Here is a 21,825-nt window from a genome sequence, read left to right on the forward strand (position 1 = left end):
TCATGTTCTTTGAATGTCTTAGCTCAAAAGTACCTTCTAAAGCAAATAATAAATGATCCCCAATATTTTCAACGGCTCCCCAGTGCTTTATAAATAAATCCCAAGCTTTTTCACATAGTATTGCAAGGCTCTCCAGAATCTGATCCCCAATTATTTTCCCAAGTTCAAAGGCCCTGAGCTCCAGGGGAAGGGCATCGCCCGCCTTTTCCTGACACATCCAGCCATTCAGACCTTCGCTCACATCCAGCCATTCAGACCTTCGCTCACAGTGCTCCCTCCACCCCGATATACCCTCAGGTCCCCTGAAAGGTCACCTCCTCCACCAAGCCTCACCGAGCTGTCTGCCATTACCCAGTCCCTTGGCCCCCTGGCCCGCCACTCAGCACACAGCACTGAAAAGTGCTCCGCACACACTCACTCCTGAAAGGCCCAGATTCTGAGGCCAGTGGTGGTCACTGGCACTCATTGTCCTCTGTGGGTCCCCACTGAGAAGACCAGGGGTGGGCTCTTCCCTGGGGTCACAATTGAACAATGCTCACACCGGTCAATCTGGCTTCTAGGCTCAGCATCTTCCGCCCTCTCATTAAAGTGGTCCTATCCCTGATCCACTGTTCCTTTGTAAGAAAAAGTTCTTTCTCGTGTCAGCAAACTAACAGAACAGAGAAAGTGATTTCTTATTCACCACTATTACCCTGATATCCCCAAGGAAGTACAAAATTAACGAGGGGACAAAGGGGACATGAAAGGGCTTTATGGCACTAATAAGAGCTGCTGTAAGTGCTTTTATAGCAGGTGATGGGATTTTTTCCCAATGGTGTCTAATTTCACTTCGGAATTTATTCTTTTATAGACTGGAAGGAAAACCACATCCTATTGCCCATGCTCGTCACTGTGAACGGGACTGAGCATGGAGGGGAGCAGACAGGTCAGACAGATAAGCATCTAAGTGGGCAAGAGGAGCCAGAGATCTGGGTGGTGAGTGCGAAAGAGGCTGAACTAATGGAGTTAGATGATGAAAAGAAACAACAAGAAAGAGAGACACATGCATCTCGCTGACAGCAGGCTCTCCCTGAGCCCTGCTAAACATGCTCAGCACCCACTAAGGGCTTGATGAATCTGTTCAGCAAGTGCATTTCTCCTTCTCACTCCCACCACTTTGGGCTTCAAACGTTTCATGCTTCTTTGGGCATCAAGGCTTTTACACCTGGGAATCCTCTGCTGTGACCCTCTTGCCCGCAAGCTCCCCATCTCACCTCACCTGCTCAAGCTTCAAACTGCAGCATGCATGCAGGGCAGAAGACCTCCGGAAAGTCTTCTGGCTCCCCCACTTGCCCTCACAGCATCTTATTCTTTTTTTTTTCAAATGCTTATTGCAGTTTGTAACTATAGTTCTGATCAGTTCTTTAAAATGTAGACAGTAAACTCCCTGAGGGAAGAGACGAGCGTGCTTTTCTTAGCAACCCCGTATCACACCCCAGAATTAGGGCGATGCCTGCTACAGAGCAGGCATCCTGGAAGTATGTGCTAAACGAATGAATTAAAAGCTTAAAATACCTGTTTGGCTTCATGCCTTATTAGACTTCCCATACACAACAAAATCCCAAATGCCCAGATTGGCTTCAGCTTGCTTCTCTGGTCTCATCCCTAGGTACCCTCCAAATGCACAGCTTGCAAATCCCCCAACAAACCACATTCTCTCATTACCTCTATGTCTTGCTTCTGATGTCCCCACCTTGGAAATGCCCTCCCCTGTCCAGTCCCTTCTTCAGGACTCAATGTCATCACCTCTTTTGGAAGTCCTCCCTGTTCTCTCTCTGTCAAGCTGGATTAGATACTTTTTTTACTGTGCTCAACCAACAAGTTCTATGACAGCACTCACCCACTTATTTACTATACTATTTATTCATATAGTTACTTCTATGTCTGTTGCCATTAGATTGAGTTCTTTGAAGTGAGGGATCTGGCTAATAGTCCAATATGATAAAGTCATGTGTGTGTGAACTCATTAGCAGTATCTAATGCTTGGCAAAATGTATTTATTATGCATACTTGGTCTCTGCTGAGTGAACACACTGAATGGCTATTTTGCAAACAGAAAAGATTGGTCCAGGTCATTTCATGAACTAGAAGATGCTTAAGGGAACAAAATTCGCTGTTATCAAACCTTCTTTGAACTACCTTCTTTTTTATGACAGGCTCAAATTACTTCAATCATGTCAGTGCTGAAAAACAAAGCAAGAGATACTCAGGGAAATGTGAAACACTTACAAGAAGCATCAGCATAAAGGATCCCATATAGATGATCAGGAAAAACAATGAAATCATAGTTAGAGTAAGAATTCCACGAATCCACCAGTTTTTCCACCTACAAAGAAAATGTTTATAAAGTTAGTATTTAATGTATTCTTTCTTGAAGTTTTTTGTGTGGTTTCAGTATTACCAGACGCATATGGATTTTCCCTAACTCTACTTTAAGAATCCCTTACTTCACCTTATATAATAACAACAAAAATGAAAACCAAACAAACAGCATTTGTTCACTTACTCAGAGCTAAATTAAGTGTAAAAATTATATTCCCAAAGAAAGAAATGAATTTTTGCTCAAGTGTGATTAAGGATGAATCACCAGGTTAGGCAGTGAGATGGTCAATGTGGATATGTGCACATCCCAGCCGGGGTCATTCAGAAGGGAAGAAGGCAGGTGCAAAAGCCCTCTGAAAAGATGCTCTATCCTTTAGGGTGGTAAGAAAAAACAATAATGATTTTATTAAGGTGGTTTAGACAGAGAACACAGACTTCTAATGAGAAAAAGTAAAAAAAGGTTAACACAGAAGTGAAACTGCAGAGCACAGTGATTTCAGTGAAATGAAGAAGGCACAAGAAGGTCAGTCATGGAGGCAAGACCAGACTGATGGCCACTCCTTCTACTGCTCAAAGTGGGCTGCTGGCTCTCCTCACTTACGGACAAAAGTACTTCCTCACCCTTGGGCCTTCGCTTGTTCCTTACAGCAGAGCTGCTCTGCCGTATGCCCAGCTAGACTGAGACTGATCTCCCTCAGTCCTCCGGCTGCCAGTAAGGGCTGGGGTTGTGCCCTGTGGCTCTCCCACCACACCCAGGAGACTCAGCCTTCATCCCCAACATCCTTTACAAATACTGTCACTCTTTCTGTGGCCAGGTCATGAAAAATGTTCTGTGTAAAACCAAAAGGATTCTAATAATACCTATATATGAATGATATTTCTGAATCTAAAATTTCTTCCCCCTGGTTTTATTCATTCTACACTGAGCTCACAATAAAGTTTTTCTTTAAAACTTCTCTGATTTCTATTAATTCAAATGACACCACTGAAATTATGTTACAAAAGATCTGGGTTCACCTTAAAGTATAGTAACATATTACGTACTGTGCTCTAAAAGCACAGGCCTTCATTCTCCTGTCTATAAAAAGAAATATTTGCTGACTTCATCCATTTATCAAATACTGATTACATTCCCTGCTTTCAACCACTCTCCTATACAGTCTAGATATTTCTTAAATATCCCTTTTATGGTATCATTTCTGCCCTCAAGATCTAAAATGCCAACAACATTAAGTCACAACTCTTTCATCTAGCTTCCCAGGTTTTTCATGAGGTAGTCAAATTGTACTTAACCAACTTCATTTCCCTCTACTGTGTAACAGACTATATAGACTCGTAAATTTCTCATGAGACTGTAAGTTTTAGAACTGAACTGAAGTGAGCAGAGAGTCAAAAAATGCTATGGCTGAAAGGTTCCATTTATAACTCTTTGTGGATTAATGAATATATTGACTGGGAACTGGGCTAGGTCACAGAGCTAGTCAGAGATAAATAAAGGACCAAAAGCCAGTCTCCTGATAATAATTCTTCCCTGTTTGCATGAAACCCAGAAGCGTATTTAGCTCTCCTTTATAACTGGTCCTCGGACTTGGAATTGTTCAGAACCTACAGAAGAGGACTCTACGTACGTGTCAGAAATCAGTTTCCAGGCAGATGTTGCCAAGGCCCATGTGTGCCTTTGTTAGATGCTGGCTTTGAACTTCAGAGGATGATAGCTGATAGCTGCTGAGAACCAGGGACCTTAAACAGAAAACCTACTTTCTTCGTATCATCCAGAAGGTCCATAGTAACCGAAAACCTGAGCCCTTCAAGGAACATATCCTATCTGGTTATCTTTTATATGGCTTTTTCCCCTCCCAGAAAAATTCCCCTCCCCCAACAAGGTCAAAGACTTAATTCCTTTAATTATCCTAATGGATTCCCCAAATCTCCTAAGAATACCTAATACAAAGTTAAGCACGTAAAAGAACACTGATGCAGTAACTGAAAGTCATCTTTTAAGAGAGAACCACTAAATTCAAAACAGAGCATGATATGAGGGATAAAAAAAGTGTTACTAAAAACCAGAGGATAGCCTGATTCTGATTTAAAATTCTTGATTTCTTTTATCATGCTACCATGATCATATTAATAAAGTCCTAGCTTTGAGTCCAAGTCATCACCTCGTGATTGCTTTGAAAAAAGGAACTCAGAATCAGTAAAGGAGAACTGCATTCAAGTCTCATGTCTCCAGGACCTACATTGAGATAGAAATGAGATTTCTAAAAAGTATATAATTAAGCAGTAGCCTTAAAAAATGATTATCGAAAGTGGTTATACACTTAAGGCTCAAATCGTTCATGAGATGTACAATGTTTTACTTTTACTACAAATATTAAGTGGTTTTTATTTCAAAAGTAATGACAAGGTTTAAAAATAATTATTTTCCTTGTGGCACAAACATCATGAGTCATCAAGAACCTGGGCTGGCAAGGCAGTTCACCTGAGTCAAGAACTGGTATACAGAGATACTCGTCAAGAATAAGCAAGAATTTTGTGGGCCATCAGGCAAAGAGAAGTTTTGAGAAAATTCCTCTATCAGCCTTTGGAGGAACTGGACAGAAGTGTGCAAGTTCCTGAGAGAAGGAAAATGCATCATACAGTATAAGAGCACCAAGTATAAGGCTATGCCTGGATGTTTTCCTTGGCTTCTCAACCTCAGTGTTAATATTTTGAGCCAGAGAATTCTTTGTTGTGAAGAGCTGTTCTGTGTACTGCAAGATGTTTGACGTCCTCCCTGGTTTCTCCCCACTACATGCCAGTAACACTCTCTCTCTTGACCACCTAAAATGTCACAAATGATCACACACCACATGGCCACTGGTGCCGTCTGGGGGGTCAGGGCATTGCCCCTGGATGAGACTACTAACCTAGACTGATAGCTGAAGAAGAGCTCCACTAACAGACAAAACCAGCCTTAACCGGTTAATGACTATTCACTCCCACAGACCCACACACAGGTCACAAAACAGACTGGGACAATTTGCCAAGTGACTGAAACCCGTCAGGCCCCTTCCAATTTCAACAACTTATGCTTTGTTTGATATTATATACTAAAGACTTAAAAATAAGCATAAATCCTAACCTTGCTACAAAGAAAAATGTTTAATACAGGGTTGTTTTTAATCGTGAAAATTTGGAAACCGGCTAAATGCCCAGCAATAACCGTTTAGTTGAGTAAATTGAACTATCATGCAGTCATTAAAAATATTTAAGTAATTTAATGATGTTCCTAAAACCGCAGAATGAAAATGTAAATAGAAAGGTAGGAAACAGTACAATGCTATTTTTATATTATATACCCCCCCCACAAACACATATATACACAATGTATAAGAAAAAAAAGCTTCAAACAGTAGATATTAGAATACTATAAATATCAATTTTGGGGGGGAAGGATTACAGGAGTTTTTTTCCCCTGCAATTCATGTACTTTTTAAATGTAATTAGTATTTTTAATCCCATGCATCTACAACTTCTAAATCTTTGTAAGATAGACCATTTTGGGTACTAGCTTAAAAAGACCCTAAAATAAGACAGATTTCGAAACATTCATGTAGCCTTTAGGGCAAAGTTTGAGAAGACTGAAACTGGTTATATTATTATTTATTTATTATTCATTTTTAAAAACCAATTCTTTTATAAACAGAGCACAATACCTACAGTCACAATGTGCTTCTATCACTTACTAACTGCATGACCCCTGACATGTAACATTTCTGTGCCTCAATTTCCTCATTTACAAGACAGGTTTATATAATTGAACCTGTGTTACAGGGTTGCTGTGAGAATAGTCAATATGTGTGAAGTACCTGGAGTAGTGCCTAGCACATAGCATATGCTCAATAAATACCAGCTGCTATTATTTGCTATTGTTACTTTACACCAGGAAAAAAAAAACTCATTACTAAGGAAAAATCTACTATAAATGACTTTTAGGAATCCAGCATCATTCTTATATAACAATATAAAAAAATTTCAGATTTTAAACCAAACGTGTATCTGTGAATGAGGTTGGAAAAACTGAGATCAAGAAGTATTAAAATAATAATCAGGTTTTCAATAATGAACAGTAGAAAGTTTTTCTATTGGTTAAACAAATATGAAAACTTCTGTTTGAACCAATTTATTCTGATATGGTTATCTGCTAGGAATTAAAAACAGAAAAACTTACATTTATTAGATATGACTAACCAGTGTTTTTTGTTATGACCTATGGGTAGTAAAATCAATTTAGTAAGTCACATCCAGCATTTTTGTTCAATAATACAGAAAAGCATCAAACAAAAGAAATTAGAGGGTATCACACATAGTAATAGCAAGAACTGTTTCATAATATTTTTGCCACAGTTAAAATACACATTTGTGTGTCTCTTGGGATGTAGTGTAAAATGTATCTCCTACTGTGTGTCACAGTCAAAAAAGTTGGAAAAGCATTGTTCTACACCAACATTTAAGACTTCACACACTAATCTGGATAAAAGCTTATATTTATTTTGCTTTTAAAAATTTTCTAATTCATATCACTAAAGCATACAATGGAGGGCAATATGAGAGTAGCTCAAATTTGGTGGTGACCAAACATTCAAAACTATAGCAAACATAAAATAGTAAAAGGTTGCAGAGCTTTGGCTTATAATTTTAAACTCAGTTAAAAGAAAAAAAATGACCTGTTTCCATCTGGCATCTGAAAAACAGGGAACAGAGAATACGGAATTTTCTTTATTAGATGTTCCAATACATACCAGAAAAGGTAACCTGATGTGGTAAATCACTCGAGAAATCTGAGAAATCAGGGCAAGAGTTCCCGGTCTACATTTTCCTAGCTCTGGAACCTTCCCCAGTTAACCTCTTAGACTTGGTTTTCTCATACTTCACAAGACTATAAGGATTAAATGAAAGAATGTACATCAAGCATTTACTACCATGCCTCACATATGGTGAAAAAGCATAAGCCTTCTCTTTCACAGCTCCAAAACTTAGAAAAAGTGAGATTTATGACATCAACCAGCATAACCTCAAAACTTCTTTTGAGCACCCATTACAAGTCATCTTCATCCAATCATACCTTGAAGATAAACCAGATAGTGCTTTCTTGAGGATCTCAGGGGTTCTATCTGAAGACGGTGGAATTTCTGGAATATCAGAATCTGTTCTGGAATCCAAATCTCCATACCTGTCGTCAATATCTGTTTCCTAAAATTAAAGAAAAAGGAAAATCACTTTGCAAAATTGAAAAAGAAAAAAAAGCACATGCTTGCCAATGCATTTATTTATTGTTTAGTGTGTCAAATCTCCGTTATGTAACTTGAAACTAAGAAACAACTATTAACCTGTCTTGAATAACCAAGCACTGTTGTACTTCCCTGTTAGGAAAGTTTGATGATCTTTGCTAAAATCTATCAATATAAAGGATTAATTTAAACAAAAGGCACAAATAGAAACTTCCTATAGTATCTAAATCAGAAATTTACCAACAAGAATCAAATGTTTGTTGTTTTGCTACTTAACTGGGAGAACATGGTGTTAATTCCATGTAAATTCTGATGAACTGTGCACAGTCCCTTTTTTATTTGATTACAATCAAAGCATCAACAACAAAAGCAGAATCTTGCACTGGCATAGCATTTTATTTAATATACATATATATTATATATATATATATATATAAGTATTTTCACTTCCCTCATTTTTATTAGATCCTCAAGAGACAATCTCAGTGAAGCAAGGCAAACAGACACTATCATCTCTGTCTTACTGACAAGGAATTATGATCAAAAGCATTTGCTTTGATGGTAGTATTTTTCATAAAGTTATTTAAAACCCAAATTCCCTTCTAAGAGTACATATACAGGAGCTGGGTGTTTATGCTGGGGCCTTTAGACAAAGGTGGTCACTGTGGAATTTCCAGGGATAGAATGGCCAAGGAATTTTAAGAAGGGAGCTGCCTGGGGTGCTTGGATGGCTGAGTTGGTTAAGCGTCTACCTTGAGCTCAGGTCATGATCCCAGGGCCCTGGGATAGGGCTCCTTGTTCAGTGGGGAGTCTGCTTCTCTCTCTGCCTCTGCCTGCCACTCCCCCTGCCTGTGCTCATTTTCTGTCAAATAAATAAATAAATAAAATCTTTAAAAAAAAAAAAAGAACAGAGCTGCCTGATGTTGTTTTAAAGTTGTCTGTTCTGCTGTAATGTGTCTCCACTCCTATGTCTTTCCCTCTCCACCCACCGCCCCCCACCGCCAGCAACCTTGAGTAAAGAGTGCTACACATAAATGTGTTTTGGGAGAGTGGTTTATAGAGGGGGAAACTGAGGCAAAAGGGGCTGAACGGGGGAAGAAGAGAATATTCACAGGAGGTGAATACAAGTAGAGGGAGCATTGAGCAGAACATTGGGCCAGAAGTGATCCTAGGAATGAGAGTGCCTAGGAATTCAGAATGTTCAGGAATCTCAAACCCAGCTCCATCCCTATGGGCAACAAAGTTCTGTTAAATTTCATCACCCCTTCTACCTGTTTTTTTTCATCCATAAAATAAAAGCATTTAATATAATGCTGAGGCCTTAGTAAAGTCAAAGTAGTAGTAAGCTATGATTATGATTGAACCAAGTCTTCCAATTCCTCATTAAGTAGCTTACCAAATAAAATTTTAGCCGTGGGGGAGTATTTTCAGTTTTCATAAAGCAATAATAAACGTTTGTTTACTAACCATAACTTTCTTATTAAACAATTATTTAATTAAATGTGTCATTATACCAAAAATGACAAATGAAATAGACATGCTGAATTCCCACTGTGACAGAGTCAGCTGTCCCCAAAGCAGCTTAAACAGAGAGATGCTGACTAATAAACCACCAGACAGAACATCCCCTGAAAATCTCAGGGCACCTGCTGTGAGTCTGACTTGCCAGCATATCTTTGACATCTAGAACAATGGAACCCATCACTTTTTTTTTTTTTCCTTTTCTCTGCTACTCTTTTTTTAACCTTCAGTAACCCAGTGTTGTAGGCATGGTGTGAGAAGTAGTAGAGATGGTGACTAATGGACTTGGCTCCCTAAGGCAACATCACCATGTTGCCAAAAGAGTACTAGACTAGGAACCAGAAGTTACCAGCACTAATTCCACTTCTACTCTATTACTGTGATGAAAGGCAAATTACTTAGCCCTTTGGTTAAGAAACTCCGTCTTTGGGCGCTTGGGTGGCTCAGTCGTTGGGCGTCTGCCTTTGGCTCAGGTCATGATCCCGGGGTCCTCGGATAGAGCCCCACATCGGGTTCCCTGCTCTGCCAGAAGCCTGCTTCTCCCTCTCCCACTCCCCCTGCTTGTGTTCCCTCTCTTGCTGTGCCTCTGTCAAATAAATAAATAAATCTTTAAAAAGAAAGAAACAAACAAACTCCACCTTTGGTTTCCCCATAAAATAAAGCACTAGACTAGAATACAAATTGTGCTCCTCCAAACACTAACGCTCTCAGCAAGCCACTTCAAATTCTACTTGGCAATAATGGTGATGTGCACAACCCCCCTCCCCATGCACACATTCTCAAAATAGCTGCCCTGCTTTTATTTTTATGATTTAAACCTCTGATTTCTATTGTATACCTTAGAGAAACACAAAATGAAACACTTAAGATTTAACTAGACTTCTTCAATTCTGTTCTAGTAACTAAAGAATGAAAGATAATTCCAAAATAATGACATTTTAGAGCAATGTTACTCAAATACTGCAGTGAATAGCAGAGACTCTTGTGTTGCTCTATTTCTTGTATGGATCCTCTGTTACAAAGATACCAAAACTGGCAAAGAAAATGAATGTGCCTGGAGATGCTGGGAAACAAGGAAATACTACAATGATCAACTAGCGCCATGAAGCATGGTGCCTGCTGAATGAAGGTACTTAAAATGTCTAAGAAAAAAAAATTCAGGGCTTCTTCTCAAGCCTGTAATTTAAAGATGATGATCCTCCACTTTTCATTTTAGGCCCTGTTCTCCCTCATCCCTACCAGGTGATCCCATGGTAGCTTGCCTCTTCATCTCTCTGTGAACTCACAATTCCCAATAGACCTGCACGTCTAGCTTCCAACATGCCATTTCCTAGTGGGTGGGCTTTCCATGAACATCACCTGAAATTCAACATAAGCAAACTGACCTATCTTTTCTATACCAAACCTGCTGCCCCTTCTGTATTCAGGTAAAAACACCACCACCAAACAGTTCAACAATTAACTCAGGTTTGAAACTTGGCTATCAACTTAACACCTGCATCTCCTTTGACCAAAACTCAGTTAGGACGAAGCCTGTCATTCATCTTTCCCCCCATCTCCATCCCCACCCACTGCTCTATCCTTGCTGAGCATCATCCTGTCTCACGTAGCTCATCCCCCTACCCTAATTCATTTTTTTAAAAGATTTATTTGAGAGAGAGAGAGAGAGAGAGCGCGTTTGCACAAGCAGGGGGAAGGGCAGAGAGAGGGGGAGAATCTCTCTCTCTTTTTTAAGATTTTATTTATCTGAGAGAGTGAGCATGAGAGACAGAGACAGAGAGAACACCAGTGGGAGGAGTGATGGAGGGAGAGGGAGAAGCAGCTCCCCACCGAGCAGGGAGCCTGACACGGGACTCGATCCCAGGACCCTGAGATCATGACCTGAGCCGAAGGCAGCTGCTCAACTGAATGAGCCACTCAGGTGTCCCGAGAGAGGGAGAATCTCAAGCCGACTCCCCGCTGAGAATAGAGCCTGATCTCAGGACCCTGAGGATCATGACCTGAGCTGAAATCAAGAGTTGGATGCTTAACCAACTGAGCCACGCAGATGCCCCTCTAGTTCATTTTCAACATAAAAAGAATCTTTCTAAATTGCAAATCTGATTTTACAATTTTTTATAGAAAATTTTTTTTCTAATTTTTGTAGAAAAAAAATTTCTACAGCCTAAAAACCACCAGGATAAAGTCAAACTACTTAGCATTGCTTTTACTGTTTTTCATGATGGGACCCTGCTCTTCCAGCCACAGTTTGATGACTCCCCAGTTTTCACACTCAAGAGAGTGCCATACTCCCTTGAACCCAGATGTTTGTTCTATGTACAAAGTACTACTTGTCCACTGACTCTCTTGGTCTCATCCCAGTTCCAATCTTCTCTTCCCCGTTTCTCAAACCTAGCTACTGCCCACTCATCCTCTGACCTCAGCTTCAAGGTCGTTTCCTTTGGAAATGTCTTCCCTGACCCCCAGCTCCAGGTTAGCTGCTCTTCAACTGTGTTTCCACAATCCCCCTAATTTTTACCTATCAGTTTACATTAAAGTTATTTGTTTGCTTATCTTCATTTTCCAGGAGTCCACAGGCTTTGTGAGAAGAAAAAATACCATTCACTGGCCTCACTCTTGAATCCCAAGAGGCCAGCAGAGGAACTTGCCCCATAGGTGACATTTATTAAACACTACATAAATATGTGTTGAATGAATTGAGTCTGTCAACTCACGCTAACATTTAAGATTAAAATAAGAAGTTCTCATCTGTTCTTGCTAGCTGAGTCTTGGCCAAGTTACCTTGTGTGGGACACTGGATGCACTTATTTGCATAAAATGAAGGCTTCTGACAAAGGACTACTATTTTCCAAATATTAAATTTTAATGAAAATATGTCTAGGAAATGATGACTGAAAGTTGAAGAAATGAGTTTCTTTACCCTGTAAATTTAATTTCTACAGTACAAGTACACTTAGAAAATAAGAGCAAAAGCACTTTAAAAATACTGATTTAAGTCTTTGCTAAATTTTTGGCTCATTCTGATTTTCCCCCAATGACACCCAATTCTATTATACATTAAAATCATACTACATCTTATGGTTTCACTCATAGTGTTCAATTCCAAATTAGAAATAAAGATCGCTGAAGGCAAGATCCATGGGATAATACAAAAGAACTTAGAAACTGGAGAAGTTTTATTCAAATGTAAAATATTACTACCATCACAAATTTGCATTCTGTCTGACAGCATATTAGTGCTGGGCTCTCCATAGGGCTCAGGGCTAAGAAAAATAATGCTTATAGCTCTCCTTGCCTTTTTTTTTAATGTTATGTTAATCACCATACATTCCATCATTAGTTTTTGATGTAGTGTTCCATGATTCATTGTTTGCATATAACACCCAGTGCTCCACGCAGAACGTGCCCTCTTTAATACCCATCACCAGGCTAACCCCTCCCCCCACCCCCCTGCCCAGAACCCTCAGTTTGTTTCTCAGAGTCCACAGTCTCTCATGGTTCGTCTCCCCCTCTGATTTCCCCCCCTTTATTCTTCCCCACCTGCTATCTTCTTCTTTTTTTTTTTTTTTTTTTTTTGGTGCAAGACTGTTGAATCTCCTTGCCTTTTGGAAGGAAAAACAAGTTATATGCACTAAGGGTGATTAAACCTGTCCTTGGATATTTTCTGCAACGTGTGAACCTCGACTATCTTGGTTTGAAGGGAAAGGGCAGAGGAAGAGGAGAATCTCAAATACACATTTGGCAGCAAATGGGGAAATATGAATATGGACTGTTTGTAGATAAGAAAGTTAATTTTTTTAGATATGATAATGGTATTGTGGTTACAAAGGAGAATGTCTTTAAGAGATACATGATTTAATATTAGGAGTGAAGAGCCACAAGGTAGGGAACTTATTTTCAAATGGTTCATTAACAAAATATTTGCATATGCATATATGGCAAGATAAAGCAAATCTGGCAAAATCTTAAGAATTGTTAACTCTAAGTGCTGAGTGTACAGATAATCATACTAGCCTTTTAACTTTTCTACAGTAAAAACTTTTATAATAAAAAGCTAGGAAAAAATTCAAAACTAAAAAATACACGGTTTGGGGATACGTTGTAATGTTGTAAGCCTATCAAGAGAAGGAAATACTGAATATAAAATTCAAGCTGTGATTAGCTAGGTGCCTAAGGGGTTCCTTATAATCATGATCTATTTGTATCAATTCTATATTAATAACAATATAGGTTATTAGTACCACCACGTGCAGAATTCCAAGGGGCATCATCTACATTAAACCCTACATGAATGGCGCCCAAGGGTCATTCAAAGACAACACAGAACCAGTTCAAGTACGAACATAGTAAGTGGGTGAAAAGAAAAGAAAAACCAAAACCCTGAAAGAGACAGCATTCTCATTTTGTTTTCCAGATCTGGATTTTTGTATTTCGAGGTAAAATGTTAAGCCTCAGATGGGCTTAATAAACATTTGCTGCCCCACCACACTACACTGTTTTCAAATAATCTGCTTGGAATAGGAAGGTGGCATTGAGCCCAATTTTAACTGCCAAGGTTTGGTCCCACCTGGGCCAGACAGATGATGAAGTCAGACTGGCTTCATCAGCCTTACCTAAAGCTCTTCAATAGCTGGCCATAGGCTCTGGCAAACAAAGGGTACTGCAAGCATAGCCAGGAAACAGAAAAGCAACACTGCCTTCCTAGCCACCAAGTTAGCACAAAGGAACTTTAAATTTCCATTGCTATGAGCTCCTCATGCTGGCCTAGACTCTTGTTTCTCCCTTCCTGTGCACTCCAGTTTTATATTTAAAAGAAAGCTTACAATGTCGATAGTTCTGAGTCTTAAACATACAAACATTCAATGACATGACATGAAAAATAACTTTGACCTCTCCCTGTGGATAAGAAAATTAGTAAACACTTAGAAAGATAACTAAGCTTGGCATATGATCAACAACCAATTGGTCACTAATGAAATTAGTTCCTCTTTTGGAGTCACTTCAAAATGTGACATCATTCTCATTAAATAGGTTCTGAAACATTTGCCAACTAAATGAATCAAAGTATAAACGCCTATAAGATAAAAACGAATGATTTCTTCGAATCAGTCACGAAGTAAGTGAATAAGAAACTATTTTGGGGGGCACCTGGGTGGCTCAGTCGGTTAAGCATCTGCCTTCAGCTCAGGTCATGATCCCAGGGTCCTGGGATAGAGTCCCACATCTCCCTGCTGGGAGCTGCTTCTCCCTCTTCCTCTGCCTGCCAGTTCCCCTGCTTATGCTCTCTCTCTCTCTGTCAAATGAATAAATAAAATCTTAAAAAAAAAAAAAAACTATTTTGGGTTTTTTGCTGTTGTTGTTTTGAGAGAGGGAGAGAGAGCATGCTCACACCACACACACACACACAAGCAGTGGGGGTACAGAGGGAGAAGAGAGAGAATCTTAAGCAGGATCCATGCCCAGCATGGAACCCAACATGATGTGGGGCTCGATCTCACACTCCTGAGATTGTGACCTGAGCTAAAATCAGTCCGCTTAACGGACTGAGCCACCCAGGAGCTCCTAGAAACTATTTTGTTTGATTTGAATCCAGGTGCTTAAAATCACAGATTTACAGGTTTTCAGCTAAAAGGTTCTAACCAAATTCAGAAAAGCCAAATTAGTTTTAAAAAACCACACAGAGTGGTAATAGTAAAAAAAGTTCCTAAGTAAATATTTTAATTAATTTTATAAATTTAGGACCACATACCTAACTTTCTCCTTTACATTTTTTGACTCAGAAAACTTAGGGTAAATCCCAGTTCTTAATACCAGGTGACCTTGGGAAAGGAATTTAGGTTTCCTCAGGTGTAAACTAAGGCTGTTTCCCTTGCCTACACAATTGTTAAGAGATTCAAATTGGCATTATATACAAGTGAGTATTTTGCAAAGTGTAAGTTACTTTATGACCTTTATTCCATACAGTTAAAGTCCACAGTCCAAGAAATTATTATATATTCTACAATTAGTTATTGAGAAACAAATCTCGGCCTCACCCCCTTTTCTCAAAGGTACAAAGAACCACAAAAAAGATGACATTTAATCAGAACCTCAAATATAATAGGCACCCAACACGTATTTGCTGAATGCAGAGAAGCAAGCCAAGTCTCACGAAACATGTCTGTATACAAATTCTTAAATGACTTATTTTCCTTATACTGACTCAAAACCTGTGTGTGTGTGTTTTTTAAAGACCTTCCCAACCACAGAGTAAAGAAAAACAAACAGAAAAAAACCTTTGTTTTTTATCTGTGCTATCCATGAAGAAACATGTGAAGGTCTGTTTTACAAAAAGGCATATACATAAACATAAAGGATAATCATACTTTACTTGTATACAGCGTAATTTTTCTGTATGAGATAATTTTCCAGGGTACTACTTTACATTGTCCCACTTTCCCCTAGTACATTTATGACAAACAAAATAATGTTTGCATCAAAAAAGTCCATCACAGTCCACATCCAAAGCCTGATGCAGCTGATGACATCGTATGATAAAAATTTCTCAAAATATTAAAATAAACTGTCTAAAGACAAGATCACAAACAGTAAGTAAAAACTCACAGGGGGACACCAGGATATTCTTTAGATGTCCCAAGAATAATATAAAACATAGTTTAAAGACAGAAGAAGAAACTACCCACCCTCACCTCCAAAAGTTTACTGCCTACATTACCATGACTTTAAAATGTGACTGTCTACATTAGCATAACTGTACTATTCCTGGACACTCGATCTGGAAATCACTGTTCACCAAAAGAACTTCTGAAACACACATCAACTCTTTAATGGGAAGCATCAACAAATAAGTTTCTAAGATTCTTTGAACCCTTGCCTTAAAATCATTACATCGCTACTGCCACCAACCCCAGACTGTTATTTGTGATCTTTACTCAATCCTAAACAAGTCCTTGCATTGAAAGACCCTCCTCAGGCCAAACTTCCAATTCTCACTAAAATCCAACCCTGCCTTTCCCACTCCAAGACTCTGTCAAAGCTCTGTTGAGGTGCTGTTCTCCCTCAACGCAGGAAGCCGTAAACTCACCTTTGTCTTATCAATTGGTTGGTTGGTGATATTTGGGGAGCCAGCATTCAAAAAATGTTGTTAAATAAAATGAATATGCTGCAAATGGCAAAAGAATCATGGAAAATTACTTAGGTGGTAATACTAATAATTGATCAACAATTGGGAAGTATCAGTCTAAACAGTACTCTAGATGTCTATACCTAAATATTAGTATTTATTCATGGCCTAGATTTAAATGAAAGAAAAAAAAAAAAGAACATGTTTACTACACTTACAGGTGATACCAAGACAACCCATAGAGAAGTGTGCCAAAATGAAGAATTTGTAGAAACACAAGTTCCAAAACTAAAAGTTTATTTTAAAAAATACTAAAATCATTTATGAAAGAAAGTACACACATGTGAAATGGGGAAGGACAGAAATTAACTGACCAGACTGTTTCACCCTCAACCTCACAAACCAAAATCTGTAGTGACGTAGCAGCCTCACACAGAAGCATTATCAGGGACCCTGTCCCACAGCACACTATTTCACATGCGCTCCCCTTTACTAGCCATAACTTCCACTTGCACCCCCTTCTCTCCCACTTTTGGTCCAGGAAATCAGGTCTTAGCTCAACTTACAACTGCTCAACGCCTCTCAATCCATCCAGAGCTTCAGTAACCCACTTTGGCCTTCAGTCCACTTCCCCGCCTACCCTAACTTGTGGTCTGGCCTTTGCTGATTTGTTCGTTCCTTGGGCATTCTTGGCCTGGCATTCCCAGGCCAAAATGACACCTAGTGCCTTTCTTATTCTCGGCTATTAAATGGCGGCTATTCCCAACACATGTAGTTGCTGTGAGGAACAAGCAAAGTAAGATGTTACAGGGGCCAAGAGCAGGCAGCCCCAAGATGGGCCACTTTGACATGAAGATTATTTTGAATTAAAAGCAATCAAAATGCAGCAGACTCAGAAAAAGCCTCTATCTCCCTGAGCTGCATAAAAAGAATTTAGATAGAGGACTTGCTCCAGGTAGAGAGCTATCACCATAGATAACTATATTATACTATGAACTAGGTCTGATAGGGAGGAACCTAGCTACGCCTGTTTGATCAAAGTCCTCCATGTCCCATTGTTTCTCAGTGGCCCAGCAAACATTTTATCGAACATTTACTCTTTTTCATCTTTCTGTGAAATTGCATTCCTTCCCTCCGAAATCCCAGATCCCTACCCACTCTCTCCCTATATACCATACATACTCCCTTCTCCTTGTGTACCATATATACCTCATGTTGCCTATCTTTGGAATTTCCATGTCTATTTTGATTCCTTGCACATATAAAATTAAATTTCATTTTCTCCTGTTAATCTGTCTTATGTCAATTTCGATAATGTAAAAGTACTCGGTGAACTCTAAATCACTCTACCAGCATCAACTACTATGACCAATACTGCTACTGAGTTAAGAATTATGCTAATTTGGTGCATAACAAATTTGTGTTATTTTAGTTCAACTGAATCTTCACTGACCGATATCCCTCTTGGTCATTTCATATCACACTCCCTAAAATAACACTCCGAACAGGTCCCAGTCAGATATGACTGCTAGTTCCAGCTCTGCTGCTTGCTCTAGGTCCTTCTGGACAGTAACAACCACACTCTAGACCAAGTTCATTATTTTTAAATATATATATAAAGATTGGGTTGAACTAAATTGTTTCTAAGGTCCCTTGAAGCCCTGTGGTTCTCAGACTCTAGTGAGACAAGTAAAAGAATCACACACTTTGATCTCCCCTCTTCTGCTTTTCAAAATGTTTCTATATCCACCTTCCATTCCTTCTTTCCTTCCCTTGGATACCCTCATCTTTTATACTCTCCACACCATGTCTGTTTCCTTTTTTCTAGGCCTGCCCATCCTCGTCAGCATCTCACTCGACTTCTTTCAAACACCTATCTCCCCTCTCGTGAAAAAGGAAATTTTCACTTGAACATCCTCTCTAGCTATCATGTACTCCCCTTCACTGCCACTTCCTGACAATAACCACCAGCACTTCACCTCTCACATTCTTCAACCTAAAACCTGGCTTTTACTAGGATCTTTTGCCAAACTCAGTGTTCTATGCCTATTCCTTTAGCTCGCAGGACCTTGTTATCTTGGTTCCATCCCTACGTCTACAACTCTGCTCTATACATGGGCGCCTCTCAAGGTTCTGTCTTCAGTTTTCTCCCCTCTCTATTCTAATCAAAGGCTGACATTTCCAGACCTTTCATTTCAGTTTCCATCACCACCTTGAATCACCTCTCATTTTAGAGAACGGCAAACCCTGCCCAACCCAGTTCGCTTATGCTCACTCTCAACCTGCAAAACTCCAAAATTTTTGCTTCTTCCCTTAAAGTCTCTTAAGTTATGGATCAAAGTATGTCTGTCAGCAGGTTCTTCCTGTATTACTCTTACTCTGATCACCCTAGTCTAGGTGCCACAACCATTATCTAAAATATACATTTTCTCTCAATCCTTATTTCCCTGCCTCTATCAGACCTACTATAAGCCCTCATCATTTCATATCTATCACGCTTGCAATACACTCCTATCTGGTTTCTTTGCAGCAGGTATCTCCCACTTCTAACACTTTCTCCAGACCGCTGCTAGAGTGATAGGCTAATGCCTCTGCAAAAACATTCAAGTGGCTTCCCAGGGTCCATAAAATAAAGCCTAACCTTCTTCACAAGACTTTCAGTCTCCCAACCTCAAGCTCCCAAACATACAGTTTATGCTCAAGGATTATCAAACTAATTTCAGTTCCCTGTGCCTAGAATGCTGACTCAAGAAACAGTTCCTCATGCCCCTTACTTGGAGTGCCCTGTCCCAACTCTTGCACACCTGATGAGTCCCCAGGCATCTTTTCATTCCAAGCTCAACCCTCAACTCCTCTTTAAAGCTTTTCCTCTTGTCTCCAATGTAGAGTCCAACTATGCCCTCTATGCCAACAATGAGCCTTGTTCAGACTTCTAATAAATCTAATTCATATGTCTCCTGGGAGGTTCCTTGAGGGACTGGTCTTGTCATCTTTCAAGTATTACTCCAGCATTTAACAACTGGAAACACTCCCCTGCAAGTAAGACAGACTTTTTCACTCGCTAATTCTCCAGAGCACAGAGCCTTTCCCAGCATGTCTCCAGGTCTGAACAATGGGAATGTCATGTTAACAACACTATTATAAAAAGACTACAAAATGACACAGGAGTGTACAATAGCAGAATATATAATACACCTCCTCCACTTCATTAATTCCCCAAGAGTTCTGCCTTTACTTCGACCTGAACAGAGAAGGGACTTAAATAGTTTAAATGGACCAAATATTAACCAGCCTCTGATGTGCAAACTGATTTTAAAACAGCCCTTGACCTGGAAATACAGGTGCATTCAAATATACACCCTGATAAGAAAGGACAGATAGGGGATAGAGTTCAATGTCTCAGAGCTTGCCGAGTCAAGAGTTCCTTGTGATAAACTAAAAGTGCAGCAATATTTTAGACAGTTTGAAAATGCTCATCATTGTCTAAGGAATCTTAACAGACTGGGTTACATATGGCAATATCTACTCTCAGAAAACAAAATCCAGCTGGGTACACATTAATGAAAACCAATAGTGCAGTATTTATAAATAAATAAATATGCAGTGAGGTAATTCAGTCACAGATAGCTAGAGACAACAGTTCTAATGAGTTAAATCAAACCACTGTAGTTTCCATTTTAAATATGTTAGGGTGTTAAGAAACTAAATTCATTCAAAAGTTATTTTATGCATGACTTCCTGAACATGTTTTCTCTTATTAAAAGCTTGTTAGCTTCTGCTGGTTAAGGAAGTCAACATGGGGAAGCTGGTATTTCCTTGATTCTAAACTATACAAGTGCTAAAACAAAACAAATCCCAACCTAATTAATTCTATTTTTGGTCTAGTTTCCAAGGCAATATTCACAAAGACTATTCTCAGCCCTCTGTTTCTAGCTTTGTAACACCAACCTTCAGTAACTGGAAACTGTTATATTTTGTGTAATTCCTTGACACATATGTTCTGTCACAGATTCTCATTTTATTCCTCCTGCTATCAAGGGTAGAAAATAAAAGGATCTGTCATCCCACTGATTCTAAAGTTTCATTCCTAAAATCACTGTTAAATTTATTATTTCATGATATCCAGCGAGGTTCCTACCAGAGCTTTGAAACTTGGGTTACATCAAGTTCACCAACATCAGGTTGCAGGTGGAACCCTCCCCAAATCACAGCTGCCAAGTTGAGTCTCAGCAACAGTACAAACCAGAAGAAAGGGTATCAGGAAATGTTCTACTTCCAAAAGGCCATTGACTTGACCTTGGGTAATCCACTTCACTTCTGTAATTCAAACCGCAATACCTACTTCTAAAAAATAATGCTTCTAGGAATAGTTTAAGAGCTTCTAAACGACAACGGAATTGTATAAGCAAATTTTATGAAACAATCTATTCTCTGGCCCAGTTTCCTAAACCATCTAGCTTAAAAGGTCATAAAAGTCTTTGTTTTCCCAAAATCCCTATTTCGACCACTATATTATGGAATAAGCCGAACTTTGACTCTTTTTCTACCTTTAAATAAAATGCGAGTTAAAAGTCCTCATGAATTACCCTGTCAGGTCAAATGAAACCCACCATAGACAGAAAAAATGCATTGTCTTGGACTCAAAAGAAGCCGGAGGGTTCAACTGTGTCCCGTGTATTATACTCTCAACACCACCCACCCCCGACCCTCAAATCTATCATATGGGGAAAGGGCAGAGAAAACGAAAATAGTGCTGATGGGGGATGGAGCGCAACAAGCCAAGCTTCCAGCGTCAGGATCCAATGACACGTTAGAAACCAAGGTGCACGTCTTAACTTTCGTCCTTCCTAACTTTGTTCCTCTAGGGAGAAGAGGTGTTAGGTGGCAGCTCCTAGGCTGGCAGGTTCCATCCTGATTCTAGTGTCGGTCAAATGACATGGAGGGGAACCGGAATGGGAAGAAACTAAATTGTAATCAAGTTGAATCATCCAGCTATGCTGGGCAGCGGTCGTGGTCATCCTGGGAAACGCACCGTCTCTGGTGCCCGGGTTCTCAAGCCCACTTGAGGAAGGAGAAAATAATGCCAGGCGGGAGAAAGGCGGAGCGGGCAGCCTGCAGCTTCACCAGACATTCCTTGGGCCCCACCCTTGCTCCCAAGCGTCCCGGCCCAAACCAGGACCTGGCCGGGGCGCAGGTGTGCGCCTCTCGCGGCTCCACTTACTTTGTCACTGGTGCTCTCGGTTTCGTGGTCGCCGCCGGCCGCCTCTCCCTCGCGGGGTGGCGGCGCCACCGCTCCCCCGGGGCTGGGGCAGCCTCCCCGGTGCCTCAGCTCCAACATCTCCCGCTCCCGCGCGGCCGTGGCGGCCTCCTCCAGCGCCCCGAAACCCGAGCTGCGCGCGGGGTTTCACTGGCGGGCTGCTCTGCTACCCCGCAGCCGCGCACTCGACGTCCGGCAGAGCCGCGGCCACTAACACGCCCGCACCATGGAGGCGCCGCCGCCGCGCCCGGTCACCCCCAAAACGGCATCAACGAGCGAGCGCTCGAGGC

At 40.2% G+C, this 21,825-nt stretch overlaps 1 protein-coding gene across 1 annotated transcript in view; it reads right to left on the minus strand.

The window, feature by feature from the left end:
* CDS1 (CDP-diacylglycerol synthase 1) overlaps positions 1-21,616 on the minus strand; it is a 59,875-nt gene extending 38,259 nt beyond the window's left edge. Inside the window, exons 1-3 of the mRNA XM_028124145.2 lie at positions 21,500-21,616; positions 7,469-7,596; positions 2,269-2,365 (exon numbers count right to left, since the gene is read on the minus strand). Of these exons, the coding sequence (XP_027979946.1) occupies positions 2,269-2,365; positions 7,469-7,596; positions 21,500-21,616 (342 nt within the window). The remainder of the gene's footprint in view (positions 1-2,268; positions 2,366-7,468; positions 7,597-21,499) is intronic.
* Positions 21,617-21,825: the final 209 nt, after the last annotated feature.

The sequence above is a fragment of the Eumetopias jubatus genome, unplaced genomic scaffold (genome assembly GCF_037043125.1).
Source record: "Eumetopias jubatus isolate StellerSeaLion01/CBP00866 unplaced genomic scaffold, mEumJub1_p1.0 scaffold_2, whole genome shotgun sequence".
In the NCBI taxonomy this organism is placed as follows: domain Eukaryota; kingdom Metazoa; phylum Chordata; class Mammalia; order Carnivora; family Otariidae; genus Eumetopias; species Eumetopias jubatus.